This window comes from Pseudorasbora parva, chromosome 3 (genome assembly GCF_024679245.1).
Source record: "Pseudorasbora parva isolate DD20220531a chromosome 3, ASM2467924v1, whole genome shotgun sequence".
In the NCBI taxonomy this organism is placed as follows: domain Eukaryota; kingdom Metazoa; phylum Chordata; class Actinopteri; order Cypriniformes; family Gobionidae; genus Pseudorasbora; species Pseudorasbora parva.
Window position 1 is genome coordinate 35552524 of NC_090174.1, and position 27180 is coordinate 35579703.

General features: G+C 43.0%; 2 protein-coding genes across 2 annotated transcripts in view; both read right to left on the bottom strand.

Annotated features, from left to right (window-relative positions):
- Positions 1-27180, bottom strand: part of aif1l (allograft inflammatory factor 1-like) — a 199637-nt gene that overhangs the window by 129848 nt on the left and 42609 nt on the right. The window lies entirely within an intron of this gene.
- Positions 1-27180, bottom strand: part of lamc3 (laminin, gamma 3) — a 131159-nt gene that overhangs the window by 101504 nt on the left and 2475 nt on the right. Inside the window, exon 2 of the mRNA XM_067438629.1 lies at positions 7374-7678. Within this exon, the coding sequence (XP_067294730.1) occupies positions 7374-7678 (305 nt within the window). The remainder of the gene's footprint in view (positions 1-7373; positions 7679-27180) is intronic.

Genomic DNA, 27180 nt, shown 5'->3' on the forward strand with positions numbered 1-27180 from the left:
GCTAGGACCTCAATACATTGCAGATATGCTGATTAAATACAAACCCAACAGATCACTCAGATCAGCAGGATCAAATCAGTTAGAAATACCAAGAGTTCACTCAAAGCAAGGAGAGTCTGCTTTTAGCTATTATGCCAGCCGTAGTTGGAACCAGCTTCCTGAACAGATCAGATGTGCTCCAACAGTAGCCACATTCAAATCCAGACTCAAAACACATCTGTTCAGCTGTGCATTTACTGAATGAGCTCTGTGCCACTGTATGTCCGATCTGATTGCACCTCATATGCATCATCTTTTTATTCATTTTATAACTGCTTTAGTTTACCTTTGTTCTTATCTTTGGTTATCATAATTTTATTATTTTTACTTCTCTTTACAACTGTATATTTATATTTCTTCTGCATCTGTTGATTATTACTTTTGGTTAGGGCTGTCTGACTGGAAGAGATTGAAAAAGGAGAGCAGTGTGCTTCAGAATGTGTGCAATTTAGAATCAGGCAGATAAGAATCTATCTGGAATCTGTTTTTCTTTTTGGTTACACTTTATTTTGATAGTCCACTTTAGGCATTCTACTAACTATAAGTAACTTTGCAACTACATGTCACCTAACTCTCATTAGAGTATTAGTAGACTGTCAGTAGACTGTTATGGTTAGGTGTTGGGGTTCGGGTTAGTAGAATAAGTTGAATTGTAGTTGCCAATTTACTTATAGTCAGTAGAATGTCTGTTGGGGGACCGACAAAATAAAGTTTTAGTAAATATTAATCAGACAGTCTACTGTAGTTGCAAAGTTAATTATAGTTCCCTTTCAGTCGGTCATGTTCGACGTACGTCAGAACTGAACCGACGAATGGAAATAAGATCCCATTCGTCGGTTCAGTTCTGACGTAAGTCTCCGTTCCCTCCTTCAGGGAACGAGGGTTACATACGTAACCGAGACGTTCCCTTTCAGTCGGTCACGTTCGACGTACGTCAGAACTGAACCGACGAATGGGATCTTATTTCCATTCGTCGGTTCAGTTCTGACGTACGTCTCCGCTCCCTCCTTCAGGGAACAAGGGTTACATACGTAACCGAGACGTTAGCAGAATGTCTAAAGTGGACTATCAAAATAAAGTGTTTTAATTATTTTTAACACTTTGAATTGCCATTGTGCATGAATGTGCTATATAAATAAACTTGCCTTGCCTTGCCTTGCCTAAGTTGCACAGGTATATTTGTGGAAGTAGCCAACAATACATTTTTCATTTATGCCAAAAATCATTAGGATATTAAGTAAAGATCATGTTCCATGAATATTTTTTAAAAATATGTTAGTATTAGTAGGAATATGCCTGGCTAAGGACTTCATTTGGACAACTTTAAAGGTGATTTTCTCAAAATGGCAGTCACATGCATATGCAAATAACTAAAAACATACTAAAATTTAAAAGAAATACTACTACTCAGCTAGAAATTTTTATAATGATCTATAAAAAAAATTACAAAACAAAGCTAACAAAGAAAGATAATAGTTTAAAATGAATATTGCAAATACTACTGAATATCATTTTTTTTATTGTTTAGAGCAAATGTTATACCAGATGATGTCATTTCCTGTTGTGTTGACACTTTTCAAAAATTACAAATTAGCTTTCTTACTATATATGGACCACACTCAGCATAGCCATTATATTGGACGTCTAGTAAGACTAATACGCTTTTTTCTTTTTTTTTCTTTTTGAAAGGAAACATGAAAATAAACTGATTCCACCAGAAGTATTTGATCACAGCGGTCAGATTGCAACTGCCATAAATAAAGCTGCACTGTAAAAGAAACCTGGTGGCAGTGGAAAGTTCAGACATTAGAAAAGAGGCGAGACAAGAAAATTAAAGAAACTTCAAAATGTCTAAATGACTACTTACACTTTCTAATTACAGAGTGAAAGAGTTAGTGATTAAAGTAATGAGGGCAAACAAAGATAAATAGACGCAGGAGAGAGAGAAAGAAAGAGAGAGAGAGAGAGAGAGAGAGAGAGAGAGAGAGAGAGAGAGAGAGAGAGAGAGAGAGAGAGAGAGAGAGAGAGAGAGAGAGAGAGAGAGAGAGAGAGAGAGAGAGAGAGAGAGAGAGAGAGTGTGTGTGTGTGTGTGTGTGTGTGTGTGTGTGTTGGGGGTGGGGGGTTTGACCAAAAACATTTCAGAATAATATGAAGTATTTGTTATTTGAGGAAATACAATTAGGATAAACTTAAATAAAAGTGTACCTTGACAACTCTTATAGAATAGGTTTTTACAGGCATAGACATATCTATTAGAAACCTACAGAGTTTTCCACACACACATTCTCAAATTTAAGTCCCAGCAAGCATTTTCTGGTCAAGTTCAATTTGTACTTTGTCTTTTTAAATTCAATTTCCTGCAGTGTGTGTCCAATTTAAAGAAAATTCAAACTGATTAATAATTAAAAAGGAACCAATTCTTGAAATCTGTATTTTGCACAACCCTGTTCACACCATAACTCTAACAATAACATCACAGAGCACAGATATTGTTGGCCAATACAAATCCATCCGACTTTGACATATGCACTGCAATAACACACACAGAGCATAAATTAATTGTGAACTATAAAAATACAAAATAATCTTTGAGTGTGGATACGGTTACAGTTATCATTGTTGTTGTTTTTAATTTGAACAGGCTTTATATCATTACTCTGTTTGTTTAAATATGTGATTTACTAATTTTTGTCAAAGCTGACAAAAACATATGTATTTTGCCCCCATTTTTACTTTTTGTAAAACGTTTCCTACAGTACACACTACTTTAGTGCAATTTAACATTCTCAAATGCTGTTATTTTTTAGATCTCATCTCATTTATTCCCATCCTTCTTGCTGGCTGCATACCCTCATGTCAATCACAGGAAATCAAGTAAATTAATGAAAATAACTAGGCCAGCAACAAGGTGACATTTGGGTAATTGGAGAATCCTAGTTCTACTGCTGTCTATAGATGATTTCTGCTCGCAGAGAGCTCATTATAGGAGGCAATGCAGATGTATGTGTGAGAAATGCATTCTAGATATTAGTCATTATAAAAAGGTTGAACAAAAACAAGCTTCACTCAATAAAGTGGTTACTGTTTAGCCTTGAGAAGCCAGGTCCAGTGTGTGTGTGTGTGTGTGTGTGTGTGTGTGTGTGTGTGTGTGTGTGTGTCTTTGTATGTGTGCCCTTGTTTATATTACATTGTGGGGACCAAATGTCCCCATAAGGATAGTAAAACCTGAGATTACCTACATTGTGGGAACCAGCCAGTGGTCCCTACCTCTCAAAAGGCTTTTAAATCATACAGGATGAGTTTTTTTGAGAAAGTAAAAATGCAGAATATTTCCTGTGATGGGTAGGTTTAGGGGTAGGGACAGTATAGGGGGACAGAAAATACAGTTTGTATGGTATAAAAACCATTACGTCTATGGAGAGTCCCCACAAAGATAGTGAACCAGATATGTGTGTGTGTGTGTGTGTGTGTGTGTGTGTGTGTGTGTGTGTGTGTGTGTGTGTGTGTGTGTTGTACACATGCTGATTACTGTGTACGCCTCAGCCCAACAGCTGGACTACATCAACTCAAGCACTCTTCCAGTTCCTTCTCTTCTTTGTGGGGCCACTAGGGTCCCCTTACATCCTTATTTTGAAAACTCAATTCATCTCCCACCTGTGTGATAGGGAGATTCTATTTCACACTTTTGCTACAAGCTTCAATCACAAGAAGCCAAACTGTTATCTCTGCTCTTAAATAAAAATGACATCCCTCTTTTCTGTTGCTCCCTCTCTGGATGTCCTCTGGTGCCTCTCGTCTTTGTAAACAGACGGGCTAGCTGTTTTTCTTTGAAACAGTGAGAAAGGAGAATGATGAAAAGATTGAATGTGAAAAAATCTTTTACTTAAAATTGGCCTTTTCACACCTCCACAACAAACCTCAGTTGTCCAAATATGTTTATGCCTGTTCAACTTCTGCATATTAAGGACCCCATTTACTCCATTTATTTATTTGTGAATGGATCAAAGTTAACTACAGTTGCAAACAAGGGTGTCAAACCTTTTGTGACTGGATATTAGCCGGCCGTCCACTAATAGTGCTTTTCCTTCAAAATGGTTCATGTGCAAGTTCCAGGCAAACCCCAATAGACCCTATATGTGCCAACGTCACAGTTACGTCACAGTGTTAGCTGGAGGCAAAACAAAGGGGAAACTGGAGGCGGCCAATGCAAACCAGAACAGAGTCGACTAAGAAGCTTAAAATATCATCTTGTTGTGTTGTTGGGTCCCAGGTGCCAGAATAGATAGAGTACAGGCTCCAATTTGAGATTTTAAATCGCATGGCTGTTACTGCTGTGGTTAAATGCAATAAATCAAGCGGACTGGACAGAAACAATCATCAAAAATGCTAGCGTTCAACATCAAAAATGTCAGCGCACATGTAACATGTATACATTGTTGTGTCTAAAAAAATAAGAACCTGGTAAGAAAGAACAATCAAATACTAAAATAAATAAATAATCACATCTTACTTTAAAATTGTGTTGTAATGTGACTCTCAATGTACATCATTTACAGGAGGCATATACTTTAAAATATCTTTTCGGTCATTACATCATAAAATATGCTGTATTTTGAAAAAAAAGTATTTTGGCCCAGTTCACTCATGTAGCTGTACAAATAGTTCTTATTGCCTGCTGAAATAGAAATACATCTTCATAGCTTTATATTAGGTGGCCTTAGGTACTATGGGCCCCTCTTTATTAATTGGCCTTAAGTGCTATGTACTTACATCAAAAAATAAGTACAATGTACTTACTGTGTTCAAATTGTATTGCAAAACACCTTTGCTGATATTGAGGTGGGATACGGTAGAGTTAGGGACAGGTGTGGTGGGTAAGTTAGGTGTAAGGGAAGTGCCAACAGTGTAATTATAAATTAATTACAGATGTAATTACATGCAGGTATTTTTTTAAAATGTAAATGCAATGTAAAAACATGTATGTACACAATAAGTGCATTGTATCAAATTATTAATTAAAATGTCCACTCAGTCGGCGGTATCGTTAATCCTGTCAGATCCATTCATTGAGTGAGCATGCACAGGTCAGCCAATCTGGTTCCATCTTTTAAAATTAACTTTTTTTAAATAACAATTGCAGTCCCGACAGTGAGTGACCTTACATATTCAGATAAAATCAGATTTTCTCCAGTCTTAATTAATTAACCCTAAATTAAAGCTGGCGAACAGCGGTCTTTCGAATCAGCTTTGACCGCGACTCTGGAAGACTTGGAGTTAAGCTTTTCTCTGAGAAAAGAAAAAAAAACGGCACTGAAGTCATTCTTAAAAAGGGAAGATGTGTTCGAGTTTTGCCGACCGGATACGGCGAAATCTATCAACAAGCTCTGCTTCACCTTCGTTGCTCTGGTTGGTTGTAGCTCTATCCAATTGTGTGCAGAGGGAGTTTGAAAGACAACCGTTTATCCCGCCCCTCGGATTGAGCCCTGTCAATGGTGAGTTTCCAGACCAAATATCTTGATGTGGGTCTGGCTTGTCAGGCTAACAGATCCACTGCCCAGTTTGTTAACCAAACAAACACCTAGGTAAAGCTGACAATAGTCCTTTTTAGTAGAAACAACACAATAAATTTAAGTTCATGTAGTTATGTGAGTTTATTATGTGAACAAGGATGATTTGAGTGCAACTAATAAGAGGAAAAGGTCTTTTTTTATCACACTGCATTATTGCTCAATATAGGTCTAAATATATTCAACTGTGCACAAAAGAGAGATCTGGTGTGCACGATTGCAAGTAAATGAACAGTTTCAGTTTCACTCTCCAGCAAGAATAGCAGAATGTACTGACAGTTAATTTGAGAACTGCCGATACACTATAATCAATAAATCCCACACTTAAAGCACTCAACACCTGCCGCCCTTATTCTATCCTGCTGTAACATTTTTATCTTGAAACATAGATTTATTTTTCAAATCTAACCTACAATAGCTGTGCGATTTAATTATTAAATATAATTTTCTGGGAAGCTGCATTCAAAATCCACTTGCTTCACAAACCTAAGAGGTTTGCCCATCAGCTTGAATAGGTACTGTATGACCTTTTTGTTATAGCACTTTTCCTTCCGTCAATTTTCTTTTTTCAAAAAAAGATGTGAGTGATTTCCCATTCTGAATGCTCTTTTTGCAGGTACTCATATCCTGTCAAATTTGGTTTGATTCAGGCCGTACCTATTCCAGTATATGTACATTCTTCAGCTTTGCACACTTTGATGTTCCAGACAAGATTTTATTTTCATTAAAATGTGAAGTTCACAAAACTGTATTGCATTTTGTTGAGCAGCCCTTTCTTATTATTTGAAATTTAAATTATTTTCAAATGCCTTTATGCAAACATTTTATTATTTTAACTAGACTACACTATTTTTACCCTTTCCATTAGAATGGGTGAACAATAAACCATTTAAATTGTATGAAAATCTTTATTTCATTTGCGTGACATTTCTAGACATAATTGGCAAAATATGTAAAACAACAACAACAACAAAAAAGAACAAAACAGATAGAACAATATAACTATTATAGAATTCTATATATAGTGCTATATATAGTAAATCTATTTTGGAAGTGACACTGCTATGGACATGTAAACAAATAAAAAAATAAAATAAAAAATATATATAAAAAATGTATCTGTGATGTATGGATATAAGGATTTGGAAGCCGTTAGAAGGCAAATAAACTAGTGAGAGTGTGAATTAAGTGTTTATTTTCTAGAGGTCTACAGGACCAAAAATGTCCATAGTTGCAGAAACACAGATATATGTGTGTATTCATATAATGTACTAAATAGTTGAATGAGCCCTGGCAGCTGCCTGTCACCTTTGGTTTTCTGAACTTCAGGTGGCTGTGACTGTATCTCTGCATGGAAGAAGCTCCCTAGAAATCTTTGAAAAAGGTTGCAGGCTGTATTTAGTAGCACAGCATGCTGAGCACACTCACGTTTAGCCGTGAGATTCTGCTGTGAAAGTTTGAAAGTTAGAGAAGCTTGACAGTGAGGCATATTTCCCTTAAAGCTTTCTTCTGAAACAACAAAGCACAACCATCTACATATCCATAGGCTGAGGAGATGAGCCGCTAACTAAAACAGCAAGCTATTCTCAACAAGCCATGAAAGTGAATATTTATGCATATACACTAAATCCCTTGGGATTACATTATAAGTTGTTCATGCTTCTATTTGGCATTCTAAAATATGTATCCAGATGGGCCAAATATAAAATAATAATATTCCATTAGATGACAGCCAAGCTCTCAAAAAAAAAGAAAAAAAGAACATACCTGTAACACAGGACTCTGCTCGAAGTTGTAGGCACTGGGTCGTCCTTCCAATGTGGAGAAGGCCACATTTCCGCCAGTTAGTGGAGAGATATCACTAAACTCATCTGTGCAGTGTGCCGTCCTTTCCTTCTCGCCTGGACGTATAAAGCCCTTATTGTCCCTCCCGTACGTCTTTCGACAGGAAGCACTGTAATGTTGGTATGGCTGCCATGGTCCATTCTCCTCTGTACGCTTGTAGATGGCGAAGCTCTCTGGTCGGCTGGTGTAGAACTTCAAACGGACATATGTGATCTCAAAGGCCTTGCCTTAGAAAAACAGCAACAACACCATTATTGTCATTACAATTATTAGTGCTAATCTGGACAGATCCAACACAATTCATGACCTTCCTTAATAAATGTACCGGTAGCCTGATAATTAAAGTCCAGGATATAATTACATTTTCCTGTAAACTGAGTTAATGTAAGATTTGCATCTACAATGAAAAATGATAACAACTAAAGTAACTGGTTTAATCCGTATCCAAATATTAACATTTTTTTTTTTTATGGAATAAGTAAGGCAAAAATAGCTCTCAAAGGGGATATTTACAGATTACCATTTGTATGACCTACGTCTGGGGCAAATAAAGAGTGCAAAAGTGTTAGCTTAAGCCAAAAGAAAAACAGGGATGAAAAAAAGATGAAGACATTTTACCAGTTTAGTGCGGCAAGCAGCTTTCTTGTTTGTCTATAAAGAATATGTGGAGTTTGTGTCTGGAGAAAATAGCGTACTTGGCGGTACTTTGTCTGTTTAATTGCTGCTCAAATTTTGTCCAAATTAACCGGAGAGTTCCTGAGAAGTCTTTAACTCTGGGTTGCGCCAGAGAAACTGTTCCTGCTGCCAGTGCACTGGCTATAACTGTGACTAATAACACCCAGTTCATTAAATCAAACCCTTTTAAATGTAGTCAGCAGAAATTTTGTTCATGACTGTATTGATACAGATGAACAGCCTGATTGCAGGGTGATATTGTACACAACAATTAAATAAACATTAATATTGAGTAGCTAGTAACTCACATTTCAGGCACAATATTGTCATGGCATGTGTAGGAGACTAAACACACATATAACACAAAGATGATGAAGAAGGTAGACAGGCTTTAATTAAAACAAGGTAAATCTAACAAGGTACATCCAAAACACAACTACACAGAGACGAGACCCAGTAAACACACACAAACTGAACTGCACTTAGTCCACACGAAGCCAGAGCTTTCCCAATCTGATCTTTTTTTGCCAATAATTTTCCAGTTTTATTTAAAGAATTATCCACATACACACAACTGAAACCGACTATAAACCATGTAGTATACATGCCAGACCAGTGAGTGGCGCTGTAATTCTGCCACACAAATACACAAAATCTCACGATAAAATGACAATAAATACATTTTCTACTTAACAGATGTTTTTTATTTAAGCCTATACATATACCCTTACAATAATGTAAATACGGTAATTAAATGATGCAGTATTGATGTGCTTCGACTCGGCGCAGTAAAAAGTGAAACATCCTCCCTCACATCTCCCCCTCCCCCCTATTGACAGAATGGGGAGAGTGAGGAGGAGATGTGAGGGAGGATTTTTCAGCCGGGACTTTTTACTGCACCGAGTTGAGGAACTCTCAGAAGTGCTATTCCACCATACATTATAGTTCTCCTTTTTAATCCACTAAGAAAAAGGCCACGTTTTATTTTATGTCATCATATTTGATTGTTCAAATATTCGTGTAACTGTATTTAAATAGGGAAAACGTGGAGGTGTTTGGTGGCTTCTAACTTGATCTCTGTTTGGTACCATAGTGAATGAAATGGGCCTAGTGGGCTAAGCTAAATGCTATCAAAATGACACCGCACGTCAGAGAGATTAAGTGCACACACTCGGATGAGAGAGGCATGTATAAACTCGTTTTAGTTAAGGGAATAACATAGTTTAATATGGAAAAAAAAACGGTTAAGTATCAGTGGCGGCTTGTCAATAGAGGGCGCTGGGGCGCCGCCCCCATCACAATTCCAGAAATATACATGTATACAAAAATTATATAAAAATGAAATTAAAATAAAATAGTTTACTCATATGATGTATGAGTGGGTAATTAAGAGCCTCAGCATTTAATAAAAAAAAACTATTTTATATGTTTTTTAATGTTTCATGCGGTTTCATGGGCGAGGGACGCCGGACAAATGGATGTCTATCTCAGTCCATAAATCGTCGGGCAGCATGTGACCTGAAGCTGGTCTCTAATTGGTTTCTTAAAGATTCTCCTCCGGGCGCAGGTCGCTGCGTCCCTGGCGAATCAGAATTGCATACATGTTTTTTGATCCAATCTGATTGGTTCTCGTCAACTGTCATTCAATGTTACGCTCTTGGCCACTACTGCGAGAGAGCGTTGGAGACAACGTCACTCCGACCCCGCCCGCCTAAACATTCGTAGAGATGGCAGCAGTCAAACTAAATTCTGTGATTGATTTACAAAAAAATCCTTTCACAAGGCGTTCGCTGGAAGAAAAAATAAGAATTAAGGATCTCGGACCGGACCAGCCCGATTTACAAATTCAGCAGCAGTCCAGTGACAGAGGACGAAGCTACACTCGGAGCTTCACCTGCTCTCGTTATGAGAAAAGGAGGTGGCTGACTGGATGTGACGGTAGCATTGCCCTTTTTTTGCTTTCACTGTCTCTTATTTCAAAGTGAGTGAGAGGTGCTTTTCGACCTTGGAAAGAATAAAAACTTTTCTCAGAAACACCATGACCCAGGAGAGGCTGAATGCACTTGCATTGCTCTCCATGGAAAAGAGACTTGTCACTGAGATGACTGACTTTAATCAGAGAGTAATTGAGAAATTTACTGGCCAGAAAGAAAGGAGAGCAAAATTTATGTTCAAGTAGTCAACATGCCAGTCTGTTGTTGCTACTTTTGTTTTTTCCTTTCCTTGTTCAATTATATATGGGAAATAAATATGTAAAAAGATAAAAAGTGCAGACACTGTTTTCTCTTTAATGCTTGAATTTAGTCAACATGCTTCTTGGTACTGCTTTGTATTTATTTTACTTATTTGATTTATAAATAAGTAAAATAATTTATAAGTAATTATACTTATATATACATTATTATTATTATTATTATTATTATTATTATTATTATAATTTATAAGTAAATTATACTTAAATTAACAATTATACTTAAATATACGCAATTATTCTTAAATATACGTAAATCTCCCCCCCCCCCAAAAAAAAAACCCCGCGCCCCCCCAAAAAAATATATCACCAGCCGCCACTGTTAAGTATCCTTTTAAGGCTTTATATAATGTAAACAAATGAGTTATAAAAACAAAAATCACCCCCCTCAGAGTTCTCATGAAGGGCAAAATTAGTTGTATGTTTTTTTTTAAAGTTGAACATTTTAACATGGGGCTCAATGAGATTCTGCTCCCTTCTGGAGCCTGTTGAGGAATTGCAGTTTAAGTCACTTCCATATTGGCTTCAAGAGAAACTGGGGGAGGTTGCCACTTAGGAGCAGCCCAAGCCTGAATGAATGAATGAATGAATGAATGAATGAATGAATGAATGAGTCATTTATATAGTGCTTTCATATGTACTACTGTATACACAAAGCGTTTTACACTCATGTCAGGGATCTCTCCTCAACCACAACCAGTGTGCAGCCTCCACTTGCATGATACAACGGCAGCCACAGTACAAAGGCGCCAGTCAGCTCACCACACACCAGCGATAGGTGGAGAAGTGAGTGGGTGATAGAGCCAATTCAAGCCTGAAGCACTCCTGTAAATAACTAAAGCCTCCACGCCTCCATCGCCCCCCAGGTGGCTGGTCCCAGTATAGCTCATAACCCCCGCCCCTCCGTGGATTCTAATGAATGCGAGACAAACTAAACAATCAAATTACACTTCATGTTATCCCCCCCCCCCAAAAAAAAAAAAAAATCTGTCATTTTTAGGCAGTTTTTATCACGATGGTTTCATTTCAGGTGTTCGTTTTTTTAAAGGGGTGATCAACTGAGAAATCATCTTTCCCTTGAGCATTTGATATATAAAAGGTCATGGTGATATAAGAAATATCCTGTAAGTTTCAGAGCTGAAAACTTCATTGTTAGTCAAAGAAAAGCTTTTATTGACACAAGGCCCAGCAAACGGTCCTGTGCTTCATTCTTACGTCATAGTGCTACAAAACACACCTCTACAGCATCTAATCCAGTAGCCTCACCCACGGACTTATGGAGGTGATCGTGTTAGCTGGTCAACAACAATAAACATGCAGAGGAAGATAGCAAGTTCGTGCTTATATCGTCCAATCTTACGGGCTATGTGTGATATAAAAAAATAGTCCAATCAATCACGGGTAGAAAAGATTTAACATAGATATATCATAAATAAATCATTACGTTTGTTTGAAAGACATTTACGAGCCCTGTGATCGAGAGAATCATTCCGGTTGCCGCTTCTCCCTCAATCTCTCCTCTCCCTCATTTAACTAACAGGGGAGCTTAAGCTCATTAAATATGCAAATCTTCTCCAATCCTAGCTGTGGGCATTTACTTCTGAGTCTCCAGTATGGCAGGCCCATCAAAACCCAGCGTTCAGGAGAGAGCCTTAAACCAGTGTGGAAAATAGCCTATTACTTATTAGTTAAGATGTTTCTGAGTGTAAAAACCACACGAACGTCCTTAGTTGACCTCAGACAACAGTATAAAAAAATTGACAAAGCCAGTTCATGACACCTTTAAATAAGTTTCGTTTTAGTTCATTATTTAAAAATATAAACACGGGGATGTGCTGTCATGACTGACAGTTGAGATTGACAGCTTTTCTAAATGAAGTTGTCACTGAGGCACTAACAGACTTTTCTCTGGATTTTCGGGAGGAGATTGGAGCTTTGGCTTTAATTTCTACATTTCCATAACTATTTATTTCACACCAACATACTGAATTGCTCTGCATCTGAGAGAGTGTGGGTGAGCTTTTAATCTTGCACCTCTACTTTCTGCTCTCTGTGCAACTCTGGTCCCGAGATCACTACTGTGCAGACCCAACTAAACTCATCCCAAATCAGCTTAAGATGTCAGCACCAGTGCAGGCCTATGGAGGCTTCAACTGTCGTCTGCGGAAGCCAATGAAGTCGCGTCGTCCTTTTTTTTCTTTATGGTCTATGGTGCAGCTGCTCTCGAATCGCTCTCGTGGTACTTTGTTGACATATGTCATAGTCACGTGCCATCGGCGCTGCCTTAAGTCAGACACAATTTCTCCAATTGGTCTGCGCAAAGCTGCATCAAGTTGAACAAGCCTGTTGTGTTAGAAGCAGGAAAAATGGGCAAGCCTAAGGATTTGAGCGAGTTTGACCAGGACCAAATTGTAATGGCTAGATGACTGGGTCAGAGCATCTCCATAACTGCAGCTCTTGTGGGTGTTCATGGTCTACAGTGGTCAGTATGTATCAACAGGAACAGTGGTGAACCTGTGACAGAGTCAAGGCACATTGATGCCTATGAGGAGCAAAGGCTGGCCTGTGTGATCTGATCAAACAGACGAGCTACTGTAGCTCAAACTGCTCAAGAAGGTAATTCTGGTTCTGATAGAAAGGTGTCAGAATACACAATGCATCTCAGTTTGTTGCCTATTGGCCTGCATAGCCACACACCAATCAGGGTGTCCATGCTGACCCGTGTCCACCACTGAAAGCACCAACAGTGGGCACGTGACCATCAGAACCATGGAGCAATGGAAGAAGGTGGCTTGGTGAATCATGCTTTCATTTACATCACATGGATGATTAGGTACATGTGTGTCACTTGCCTGAGGAATACATGGTATCAGGATGCACTATGGGAAGAAGGCAAGTCGAAAGAGGCATTGTGATGCTTTGGGCCATGTTCTGCTGGCAAAACTCGGGTTGTGCCATCCATGTGGATGTTACATTGACACGCATTATCTACCTAAGCATTGTTGCAGACCATGTATACCCTCTCATGAAAAGTATTCCCTGGTGGCTGTGGCCTCTTTTAGCAGGATAATGCGACCTGCCACAAAAGCAATAATAGTTCAGGATAAACTCTAAGCTTTAATATTTCCATCCTTATGTTTGAAAACACTCTTTAATAATTTCGGTTAAGCTTGCGTACATTTTAGTTAAAGCTGTTAGTCCAGGGGCCGGCTGTATAAACCACTTAGACTAGTCTTAAAAGTAAGTCATCTAATTTTTTTCTTTAAGACTGGTCCTACCTTTTTAAAATCAGTTACATAAAATGGTAGATTGATTCAATTTGAATTAGAAAAGTAAGTCTGATATTAGTCTACATTTTGACTAATTGCTAGTTGTACAAATTAGTGCTTAAGACACAGTCTTAACATAGTGGCTAAGTTTATGCAACTAGCCCCTGGTTGAAGTTGCAAGCGAGCCATATGATACTAAAATGTGACATGTAAACCAAGACTGTCAAATTTTTTTATCTGTTGCTGCACTAAAACTAACAATGCATCAAAGCCAGTGTACATTGTTGTTAATCTTTGACATGTCCAAGACTGTGATACAAAGTAAAACGTCTCGGTTACGTATGTAACCCTCGTTCCCTGAGGAGGGAACGGAGACGTAACGTCAGTGACTGACGAATGGGGGTTTCGCTTAGAAGCCTGTCATCTCCGAGACTAGAAAGCGCCCAATGGCAGTGCCAATGCCATGGGCATGCGAGATTTGCATGCGTAACTCCGCCTACCCACGTGGGTATATAAGGAAGTAGCTGGCATCATCGCATTATGTTTTACCTGCTGAGGAGCCAAGTTGAACTCCGTTCCAGCGGCACAGCGGATGTGGCAACGGGACGTTACGTCTCCGTTCCCTCCTCAGGGAACGAGGGTTACATACGTAACCGAGACGTTCCCTTTCGTTCAGTCACTCCGACGTAACGTCAGTGACTGACGAATGGGGGTCCCAATGCAATAACGCCACTCGGCTGTCTTCCAGTGCCCTGCGCAAGCGTGAGAACCCTGATGCAAGTAGGACGGTCAAAGGCCTCTACTTAACGCAGGAATACCAAGGTACACTGGGAGGCATATTCCAGGAGGAGATATGCGCCAAGATGCCTACCCGTAGGGAGGACTTAGGGATACACGTATGACCCCGGGGGGCTGCATACGGAAGATCACTGGGGTACCAGCCGAAGGTGGATTTTTAACCCCAGGAGGTGGCAAGGTTGCCAAGGGAATACACCCGCTCAGGGAGGCTTACGGTGGAAATACACATGTGGGGGTCGCCGGAGGGGAACCATGCACATGGGGCACCTGGCCGGACACGAGTGTCTGGGCTAAGGGCAGACTTACTGGCGTCGGCGTCATCAGTGCTGGAGGAGCTCAGGGCTCTCGGGGAACTCACCTGAGAAGAATATCGCACGTATCCAGTCCGTGGAGTGGAATGGCGAGCAAGCGAAGACACCTGAGCCAATCCATTACCGGCCACTTGCAGAGGCGAGTACATAGTTGGATACAGGCTCCACTCGGAGGTTATAAAACCTGGCGAATGTGTTTGGTGTCGCCCAGCCTGCAGCTCTGCAGATGTCTGTCAGCGGAGCGCCATGTGCTAAAGCCCAAGAGGAGGCCACACTCCGGGTGGAATGGGCCCTGACCCCAAGGGGACATGGGCGTCCCTGCTGCTGGTAAGCCAAAACAATGGTGTCCACTATCCAGTGAGACAGCCTTTGCTTTGAGAGAGCCTTCCCTTTCAGCTTCCCACCATAACAGACAAAGAGCTGGTCTGAGGTCCTGAAACACTGCGTCCTGTCTACGTAAGCGCGAAGGGCGCGTACTGGACAGAGCAGTGCCAAGGCTGGGTCTGCCTCCTCCAAAGGCAGCGCTTGCAGGTTCACCACCTGGTCTCTGAACGGAGTGGTGGGAACCTTGGGCACATATCCAGGCCGGGGTCTCAGGATCACGTGAGAGTCGGCCGGCCCGAATTCCAGGCACGCTTCGTCAACCGAAAATGCCTGCAGGTCCCCTACCCTCTTGATGGAGGCCAGTGCGGTCAGGAGCGCTGTCTTCATAGACAAGAACTTAACATCTACTGACCGCAAAGGCTCAAATGGGGCCCTCTGCAGAGCACTTAGAACTACTGAGAGGTCCCAAGAGGGTACGAGAGGAGCGCGAGGAGGATGTAGTCTCCTCGCACCCCTCAGGAACCTGATGACCAGGTCGTGCTTACTTACCGTTTTCCCGTCCAGGAGGTCATGGTAGGCGGCGATAGCGGCCACATAAACCTTCAGGGTGGATGGAGACAGCCTTCGATCCAACCCTTCCTGGAGGAAAGAGAGCACAGACCCGATCGGGCATTTCCAGGGGTCTTCTTGGCGAGAAGAGCACCAATTGACGAAGAGGTTCCACTTCAACGCATAGGCCTGCCTCGTGGACTCGGCCCGAGCGGAAGTGATGGTAGCCACCACCGGAGGTGGTAGGGTACTCAAACCTGCCGCGTCCCGTCCAGAAGCCACACGTGGAGGTTCCAAAGATCGGGACGCGGGTGCCACAGGGTGCCCCGTCTCTGAGAGAGTAGGTCCTGTCTCAGAGGAATTGGCCAGGGAGGGGCTGTCGCAAGGAGCACTAGTTCTGGGAACCAGGTCCGGCCGTGCCAGTACGGGGCGACCAAAATGACCTGCTCCTTGTCCTCCCTGACCTTGCACAGAACACGTGCAAGAAGGCTCACTGGGGGAAACGCATACTTGCGTAGGCCCTGCGGCCAGCTGTGCGCCAGTGCATCCGTGCCGAGCGTGCCCTCGGTCAGGGAATAGTACAGGCTGCAGTGGGACGAGTCGTGGGAGGCAAACAGATCTACCTGTGCGTCCCCGAACTGATCCCAAATCAGCTGGACCGACTGGGGATGGAGTCTCCACTCCCCAGGGATTGGCTGAACCCGTGAGAGCTCGTCGGCTGCACGGTTCAGGATCCCCGGGATATGGACAGCACGAAGGGACCTCAGGCGCTTCTGACTCCATAAAACGAGATGGCGGGCGAGTTGAGACATGCGGCGGGAGCGTAGACCGCCCTGGTGGTTGATGTACGCTACTACGGCCGTGTTGTCCGATCTGACTAGTACGTGTTGACCCTTCAGCAACGCTCGGAAGCGGTGCAGGGCGAACCGTACTGCCAGCAACTCGAGGCAATTGATATGCAGGCGGCTCTGGCTCTCTGACCAAGAGCCGGCGGCTGCATGTCCATTGCACATGGCACCCCAACCCGTGGTGGACGCATCTGTTGACACAACAACATGCCGGGAAACTCGTTCTAAGGGCACTCCTGCCCGTAGAAAACTGAGGTTCGACCACTGGGTGAGTGTCTGTCTGCAGGCCTGAGTCACTGGGACCCGGAGCGTGCCAGACCGCCATGCCCATCTCGGGACTCGATCGCGAAGCCAGTGCTGAAGCGGTCTCATATGAAGCAATCCGAGCGGCGTTACCGCGGCTGCAGATGCCATATGCCCCAGGAGCCTCTGAAATAGTTTCAGTGGAACCGCACGCTTGCTCTCTATCTGCCTGAGGCAAGTCAGCAGCGACTGCGCGCGCAAGCCGGTAAGCTGCGCGCACATGGCGACCGAGTCGATCTCCATACCGAGAAAAGAGATCCTCTGCACGGGGCAGAGTTTGCTCTTCTCCCAGTTGACCCGAAGGCCCAAACGAGCTAAGTGGTGGAGAACCAGGTCTCTGTGTTCGCACACCCGGTCCCGAGAGTGGCCCAGTATGAGCCAGTCGTCGAGATAGTTCAGGATGCGAACCCCTTGTTGCCGGAGAGGCGCAAGGGCTGCCTCGACAATCTTCGTGAAGACGCGAGGGGACAGAGCTAGCCCGAATGGTAGTACAGCATACTGATATGCCCGCCCTTCGAACGCAAACCGTAGGAACGGTCTGTGTCGCGGAAGGATGGACACATGGAAGTACGCGTCCTTCAGGTCGATCGCTGCAAACCAATCGCATGGACGAACGCATTCGAAAAGGCGTTTCGCAGTCAACATCCTGAACGGAAGCCTGTAAAGGGATCGGTTCAGGACGCGAAGGTCCAGGATCGGTCGTAACCCACCGGATTTCTTCGGTACAATGAAGTAAGGGCTGTAGAAGCCGGACTTCATCTCGGCTGGAGGGACGAGCTCGACCGCACCCTTCGCCAGTAGGGTTGCGATCTCCGCACGCATGACTGGGGCATTGGACCCCACCACGGTGTACCGGACACCCCGGAAGCGGGGAGGAGCTCGCGCGAACTGAATCGCGTAGCCGAGCCGGATGGTCCGTGCGACCCAGCGGGACAGTCCCGGCAGCTGTAGCCACGCTCCCAGGGAGTGTACCAACGGGGTCATGCGGAGCACCGGCGTACCCTCGGTGGGGCAGCGAGGCAGCGTTACCGGCCCGGACTCGGGTGGCGTAGCGGCCCGGTGTCGGGGCGGCGGTAACAGCTGCGCCCTGACAGAGGAGACCAGGGAAGGACTCGCGTTCCACTGGGGTCTGCTCTGAGAGGGGGCTGGCGACAGAGAGGGACGAGAGCGGCGTGGCCCGGGGGCGGCGCACACTGCCGTCACCGGTCTCTGTGTGCTCAGAGATGGGTATGTCAGTTCTTTCTTTAACCACATTAGGGTGCTGCCACCCCGGGGGGCGGCAGCGGAACGAAAGATTCTCCCCCGGCCCTCCACCGGGGGAAGGAGCGGCCCTGCTGCCGTCTCCTGGAAAGAACTGCCCATCTCTGAGCTGTCCGCGTCAGGAGCGCCGCTTGGCCTGGCGTTTAGCGGGCCGCGGGGCTGGCGCGGACTGGGGCGGCTTCTTGCGGCGCGCTCCGCGGCGCGGCCCGGGTGAAGGCTGCTGCTGTGGCCGCGCGGGAGCGGGGGGGACCGCAGGAGGCCGCCCTCGGCGGCGAGGCAGCTGAGGCGACTGTGCCGGCGGCGCTTGGGGTGCAGCAGCGGGCCGCCGGGGCAGTATATGCTTAATAGCCTCAGTCTGCTTCTGGGCGGCCGAGAACTGTTGGGCGAAGCTCTCGACCGCACCGCCGAATAGCCCAGCCTGGGATATGGGGGCGTCGAGGAAACGAGTCCGCTCGGCGTCCCGCATATCGGCCAGGTTGAGCCATAGATGTCTCTCCTGGACCACGCAAGTGGACATCACCCGGCCCAGGGAGCGTGCGGTAACCTTCGTCGCCCGGAGAGCGAGGTCGGTCGCGGCACGCAGCTCATCTCTGAGCCCTGGGTCGGCTCCACCCTCGTGCATGTCGCACAGCAACTTGGCCTGGTAGGCCTGGAGGGTTGCCATGGCATGCAGCGAAGCGGCAGCCTGCCCCGCAGCTCTGTAGGTCTTCGACACCATTGAAGATGTGAATCTACAGGCCTTGGAGGGGTGCTTAGGGTCGCCACGCCAGGAGGAGGCGCTCTGGGGACACAGTTGCATCGCCACAGAACGCTCCACCGGGGGGACCCCAGTGTACCCTCTAGCCGCCGCCCCATCGAGGGCGGAGAAGGCGGAAGAGGTTGCCAAACGCTCGCGAGAAGACACGGGGGCCCTCCACGAGTGCGCAACCTCCTCATGCACTTCCGGGAAGAAAGGTATTGGGGGCACGGCAGGACGGCTGTCCTGTCGTGGCGCACCCAAAAACCAATCATCTAACCGCGAACGCTCCGGCCGGGGCGGAGGGTTCCACTCCAGACCGAGCGCTGCGGCAGCCCGGGCAAGCATGGCTGTCAACTCCGGGTCCGACTCGGACAATGCTGACGCGCCCGGAGGCGGCAGCACAGCCGAATCCTCATCCTCGGAGGACTCTAGCCCACCTTGCGATGCGGTCACCGACATCTCATCCTCCTCTGGAGCGCCGAACGAAACCCGCGGACCGGCCGAGACCGAGGCCGCGGGCTCCATCACAACGCTCGCGGGTACCGGTGCAACAGAGGGGGGTGTGGGCCGAGGCGTGAGCGTCGGAGCTGTATTCCACACCATCACCCTCAGGTCACCCTGGCCACCAGCCGAAGAGACGCCCCGCGGACCGGATGAGACCGAGGCCGCGGACACGTCAGATCGGGGGGTGACGGAGGGGACTCTCACTCCGGCGGCCGCACGGAGATCATTGAGTCTCGACCGCAACACGGAGATGGCCATGTTCCCGCAGTGAGAACATGACTCATCCACAAGCGCCGCCTGAGCATGCTGGAAGCCCAAGCATGCCAGACAGTGCGAGTGCCCATCAGAAGAGTGTAGAGACCGGCCACACCCAGAAGCACACGGGCGAGACATCCTGAAAAGGACGTGCCACGTGTGAGCTCTTTTGTGAGAGGATTAACCTCGCAGTCGATGCCGAAGCGCCCAGGGGACCACACACCAACTGGAAACCAATCGTCTGACCAGCAGGCAGGAAGTATGTGACCGCTGGAACGCGCCGAACACCAACACCGACTGGAAGATCCTGATCGTCTCGAAGAACTGACTTAACTCAGAAGGCTTGTAGGAGTGAAAGGTATGTAACCCTTGGCTCCGAAGCATTAAAACATAATGCGATGATGCCAGCTACTTCCTTATATACCCACGTGGGTAGGCGGAGTTACGCATGCAAATCTCGCATGCCCATGGCATTGGCACTGCCATTGGGCGCTTTCTAGTCTCGGAGATGACAGGCTTCTAAGCGAAACCCCCATTCGTCAGTCACTGACGTTACGTCGGAGTGACTGAACGAAAGGGAACAATAAATCCAGTCCGCAATCACATTTTATATTGAAAATAAGTAATTTTGTGTGTTTCCCCCCCAAATTACTGACATTATTTATAAAATTGGCAATTCAAGTTTTTTGTTTAATTTTTACAATTAGTAGTTTGGATCAAGACTGAGGTTGATTAATAGATTCATGAAAAGAAAAAAAAAGATTGTTTTTTTTTTTCGATAAATTTTTACAGCAGTTTACTTTAGTGGATGTTGTCATCCACGAGAACAACGGAAGGGTAGTGAATTGGAAGGATGCACAAGGGTTAAAAACATTTGATTTAAGTTGCAACTTTGCCATTCAATAGTGTACCATAAAAAAAGTATAAATGTAAACAAACCCTTGACAAAATGTAAAACTAAAAGAGTAAAAAGGCCATGTAAAAGGTAATGTGTAAACAAACAACAAAGAGAAAGGCAGCAAATACTTTTTTATATAGAATCAATACATAAACAAACTATCTGTGAAATGAGATGCTAGTAATTCCCCATATATTCTGTTTAATAGCAAGCAGTCTCAACTGAGCCAGCTGAAAACATCGGCCTAGTGTAAACACTGCAGATCACCGATTGGTCAGAGAGAATCATCACTACCAGCGCCACAAGTTGCAACACGAGACACCAAACCCGCTAAAAACAAACTTCTTCGTATTGCAGTGAAAAACATCCACATGATACAAAAACAACACCATTACAAAATATACGCTTCATTGCTCCAGTGGTGTGCGTTTGTGTCATGTTTACGATGAGTTCACGGCTCCGGACAGGTTTGAGAACCACTGAACTAAGGCATAAGCCTTGCTTAATCTAAGCCCTGTCTGTATAACCGGAGGTCTGTTGCATGAAGCTAGTTGAACAAACGGTGAGTTTAAGAGTAGGTTTAGAGGTGACAAATCCATGGCGTAACTAGTTAAATTGAACTGGACTACATAATTTAATTACAAAATAAATGTAACTGTAATCTGAAAAAGATGTGTGATTAAATGACAGTTACTTGTGAAAATTGTGAAAATTAAAAAAGGGGTACTATCTGAATATTTTCGGTGAAAATCTAGGACATGTTGAAAAATAATAATTTGTTGCTTTGCCTGATTTTGGTGCCTCCTGCCATTTAAAGGGCCGTCTGGTAAAGCAATGTTATTTTGATGCTTTTGCAAAAGATTAACGTTGAAAACATTTGTTAGAAATTCAGAAAAGTAATCAGAAAGTAATAACATTTAATCAGTTACATTACTTTAATATATTGCACAATATACAAGGAAATGAAGGAAGTATAAAAGGGGCTCCTAGAGTACATGTCATCCACTTCTTCGTCTGAAGGGTCTGTGCAGGCAGGCCGGAGGCATGACCACAAGACACGGAGTCTTGTTTCCTGTTCTTAGGAAACCAGGATTACTGCTGTATCCGGGAACTCTCACTGCTTCCTACACTATGGGGAATGAAATACCCACTGAGGAATGAAATACCCACGTCGCCATGCTGAGGGGAGTGTGTGTCAATAAATCGCTGTGACTAAGCACAATAATGGCAGTTTCAACTGAAATGCCAGAATCTTCTAGTTCATAAAATTGAGGTTAAACATGGGTTATTTTAATTTTGTCTCTTCTACCTTTCTGGGACTTGAAAGTGGTAGTTGCAGAGCTGCAAGTGAAGGGACAGAAAGCTCACAGATTTCACAAGAATACCTTAATTTTGTGTTCTGAATATGAACTAAAGTCTTATGGGTTTTGAATAACAGGAGGGTGAAGAGCCTAATTATTGACAGAATTTACATTTTTGTAGGAACTAACCTTTCAATGTCTCACTTGATGCCATACAGGCTAAAAAATGCTTTCTGCAGAAAGAGTCACCACCACAAAACAAACAGTCTTTTTTACTTTTTGTATGTTAAATCTTTTTGTTTTTGTCTTTCAGATACACAAACAGGCTCACCCACACCATGGCATGATGGAATCATTTAAGCATAATTTCACCTCAGCATGTGAGAAGATTATCTTGGCAATGAAAGAAATGGAGAGTACACATGCAGGAGAAAAATTAACCTTGCTCTAAAGCTCTAATCTTGATGACTGGAACTGTCTGAAACGAAACAATGAATCACTCTGCAGGACTTTGAATATGTACATACTGTATGCTATATATCATGCGTTTATTTCCCACAGGTTTATTGTACACGCTGTATGTAACTTTAGAGAAAGCCACATGAATATATTGCTACAGTTGTTATACTGGAAAGAATAAGTAGACTAAACATATTTTTGTGGGTGTATTTGTGTCTGAACTCAACTAAACCTGACTAGACTCAATATTTATAAACTATAAAGAGCTGCATGTAATCATGCCTGTGTATGGTAAACTAGAACTTTTTTTTCATTCTTTTTTTCTTGTATTAAGATTTGGGAATAAAACAAGATGGTAAAAACTATAAAATGAAAGTACAACTAAATTGATGACTGCAAACAGTTTACAGACCAACCAGAACGGTTTCGTTATGAAGTGTATTTTTTTTAGTATACATGATATTAAGTGTTTGCCCCTGGTCTAAACAAGTTGTTAAAACGTTACGATGGGCACACAACGATTTGTAATGTTCGGTTCAGTTTTTTTGCAGCCAACATCTGTATTGCATATTGGTCCTTTGAACATCTTTAAATGAAAACCACAATGGAAACCAGATGTGGAAACATTCCTTAGAAGTCTGCATGTGTGTGTTTATGTATGTTTACGTGTGTGTATGGGAAAGACCTGACCTGTCACTGGACCTCTGCTGCTTTCCATGTTTGTCTTATTCTTTGTAGTGTTTTCTGTACTACCCCTATTGCTCTCTTTGCTGTGTGTGTGTGTGTGTGTGTGTGTATGTGTGTGTGTGTGTGTGTGTGTATGTATGTATGTATGGACATGTTTTCTGTCTCTCCAACTTGAACGCACACAGACTCACGTGGACTCATGTCACTGTGGGGACATAAATTGAGGCCCCCATGGGTAAAAAAGCTTATAAATCATTCAGAATGAGTTCTTTTGAAAACCTAAAAATGCAGAAAGTTCTGTGTGATGGGTAGGTTTAGGGGTTAGTGTGTGTGTGTGTGTGTGTGTGTGTGTGTGTGTGTGTGTGTGTGTGTGTGTGTGTGTGTGTGTGTGCGCGCATGTGCGTGTAGACCTCCCTAGGATGTATTCTGTTTGGTTTGGAAATATGAGAAGGCCTTTCACAGACACCTAACTGCAAGACATCTTTGAATCAGAGCAAACACAAGAACATACACTTTCAGTTTTATGCCTAATTAGACTATTGAAACCATTTCAGTGCCATTTGATCTATCATTTTTTTTCTCTGTTTTCCACAAAATGTGCTGCCAAGTGAATCATCAAAATATCTTTACTTTTCATGTTCAGAAATTGAAAGCTGTTAATAACCTCAAGGTATAAGTTAGCCAGCAGCAAGTTTGATTAAGAAGAGAATCAGAAAGACAGATGTCTGTGCTTTGAAATTATGAATCAACTGTTTTGGTATTGACAGCCCTTTGGAATGAAATAAAAAGGTGCAAAGACTTGCTTTCTACTGAAATGTATGTGTTCTTCATATAACCAAACTTTTGACTACTTGTTCACACTGCAGCTTTGAACCACCCACTGAAACAGGATGGAACCATGTGTTGCCTATAATATGTAAGCAGAGCCATATGTAAAAATGTTGACTCAGAACAAGATCTAGAATAAAATAAGTTATTTTGTTTAAAGAAAAAAAGAAAAAAAGTCTGGTGGAGAAAGAGATGAGGATAATAATAATAATAATAATAATAATAATAATAAGAAGAAGAAGAGGAAGAAGAAGAAGAAGAAGAAGAAGAAGAAGAAGAAGAAGAAGAAGAAGAAGAAGAAGAGATATAGCTGCAAGCAGCGATGCAGGGCCAAGTCCTGAAGCAGCAAGCAACAGCAGGGCAGAGCCAGAAGTGTAAAAGCAGCAGAAATAGAATGTACATGAAAAACAGATTCAGAAGTATGGTGAGAATAAACTTAAGTTCAGATCAAATTTTGCAGAGAATATACAAAACACATTTCTAATCCAAGAGGAAGATACATTAGTACTGGGGTTGTGTATCAACACAAATTTCACAATTCAATTCGATTTACAAGCTTACAATTCAATTCGATTCTGATTCAATTCAATATCAATTATTTTGGATATACCGTATTTCCTCAAATAAAAGCCTGTAGTCAATTAAACGCCGGCACCTCAGTCTGCTCCGTCAGTAGTCTGAGACTCCTATCAGGGAGTCTGAGTGGCCAGTGGTAATTATCTGTATCTGTCCCCCTCGTTATCTTCATCATCAGTGTGTGTATTTAGTTCCTCTGTGTTCACTCTGTCTTGGTCCGTCGTCGTCAGTACACCCGTCTCTGTACCGGTCCTGATCTAAGTCTATGTTTACCAGTGGTGAAGTGTTCATTAAATTATTGTTTACTAAGTCATCTTCCTCATCCTTCTTCTGCGTGCATTATCATCACCACTGGGTCCTGACAATAATAAAGTTATAATACTAATTACATAACCATATTTCTACTCCAAATAGTTTTTCTTTTAAATATAAACATTTAAACGGTAACTGTCATAACTCAACATTAAATATTGAAGAACATAAACAATTATAATGAATGTGTAATATGGTACATATATTTAGCAAAATGCTCCTCTCTAGAGTTAATTTTACACTACATTGTTTTCAAGCTGTTTTACTGACATCTTTCCATGGTTGAAACACTGATTGAACGATACGGATTTCAGTATGCAGTATCATTTAAGACACTTTCAGATGCTCATTCATGTTTATTTCGCGCTGTAACTGGTATTAAAGCGGATGAGTTTACGTGTGCTCCAAATGACACAAAATAACACACAATCACACACACTTTTATAAAGTTGTACCAGGTAGGAATTGAACACACAATCTTTAGATCACATGCTTGTTGCTTATCGCTGTGCGCCACTCAGAAGACACATATTCACCCACCCACCTGCCAGGGTTCAGTTCATGTGGGGATCAATTCAAAATGAAGGTTTTGTATATAAATGCACTGATTGTTATATTTAATAAATTCAGAATAGATTATTAAGACACAAGGTGTGGTACAGAATTTTTTTTTGCACCACTTCTGGCCACAGTACCTCTTGCAGTCTGTATGTGCCACATACGTTTCAAACCCACAACCTGGTTCAAAAGGTTCAGGGCCTGTGGCTTAGCAGAGTGTGCACTCATTTAATACACATTCACTGCAGGCTGCCAAAGGGAGCTTTCAGTGACGCCGCATTCACACGGGGCGTAGGCGTTAACGCTTGATGGAGGGCGTGGCTGAAGCTGGGTGCTGACGCGATCGTCATAGTGACAACAGCCAATCACATTAACTTGCCGCTTGGACCAAAACACAACACAAAAAAGCGCCTTTTTATGACAGCTAGTCTGTGAGAGGAAATGGATGCCGATTTGGTTGTATGTGTGAGTGCGATTGCCCGTGTAGTTGTTGTCAGTGCACTGCACAGGTGCACGAAGCTGTTAAGTACATTAAATCCTGAAAAAGTGCAGACAGCGGGAAGAATATCACGTAGTGGTCCAGGAGCTGCGTCTGGATGGTTCACGGAGAAGTAATGAACGCAATTGGCTAGCGTCTGCTGTAGGATATTTGCATACGGCGATCTGATTGGATGACGCCTGCGCTGGCGCTTGAAAAGTTGAGAAATCTTCAACTTCTGCCGCTTGCAACGTGAGTGAAGCGTCGCGACGGAGCCCACAATTCAGTTCGGCAACGGATGATGTCACCCATTCAAAGTAAATGGGAAGCGTTAACGCCTACGCCCCGTGTGAATGCGGCGTGAGAGAGTGAGCACACAAAAGCATTACTTAGCATGTTAGCCAGATTAGCATGCTAAGCTAACTAACATACACAGATACCATCAACTTAGGTTCTGCGTTCAGCCATTTCTGTACAGCTTGGTCTAAAGACCACTGTGCTCAAATTTCACCTTCTGGACATGTTGTCGACGATACCTAATTGTGCGCCAATATGTCAAATAGTTCCAAAGATTTTGCAATTTATGACAAATTTCTTAATGGCAGACTGATAGTTTGTCCGATACTGGCAAAATCCATGGAATTTGAATGACACAGTGAATCTATAACTTTTGATTTTTGACCAAATATTCAAAAGTTATGTGCGAAAATAGCCATGTATAGCAAAGAAGTGTAGTGTAAACAAAAGAAAAAGAAATACTGCACTCAAAATGGCCATTTGTAGAGTCTTATTGTAAGATGTTTAATGTGATCAGCATGAGGAGTTAAATTAAGTTAAATTATTCTAGAAAAAAAGTATTTAAGGCCTGGTTTCACAGACAGGATTAGGGTTTAGTTTAATTAGGGCATTTAAGTAGCATTTATAAACGTGCCTTAGAAAAAAAAAAACATTACTGGTGTGCACCTTTTTACATTTTTTTAATTTTTCATTTATGTCAGTGCAAGTTTCTTTTAGTTAAAACAGCTCAAACATGCATTTTAGTCTGAGACTAGCTTAAGTCTCGTCTGTGAAACTGGGGGCAAAAGTTATTATTATAGATATTTGATTGATTGGTCCTATCTATCTATCTAATATAATAATAACAAAAATAAGTACATGCTAGGGCATATACAGTATATCAAATACTTTGTAAATTTGTTCCAACGGTGTTTTCAAAAAATTGTGTCAGCTGGCTGCCGTCATTTTGAGCTCCTGTGAGATAAAGCTGTGGCAGTTAATTAGGGGTGTCGAAATTCATAATTTCTTCGATGCATTGCGATGCAGACTAGGATGATTTGGTATCGGTTCATTAATAGACCATAACCGATTATGATGTACTGATTTTATTTTCTGGAGTAATTTGATGAATACATGCTTTGTCACAGTAGCATATAATGGTAGAAAGAGGGAAGAGATGAGTGCGAGTAATTATAATGCTCCAACTACTTTAAAAGCCGACATCTAGGCACTTTTCGGCTTTTATGAACAACCTGGTAAGCACGACCTG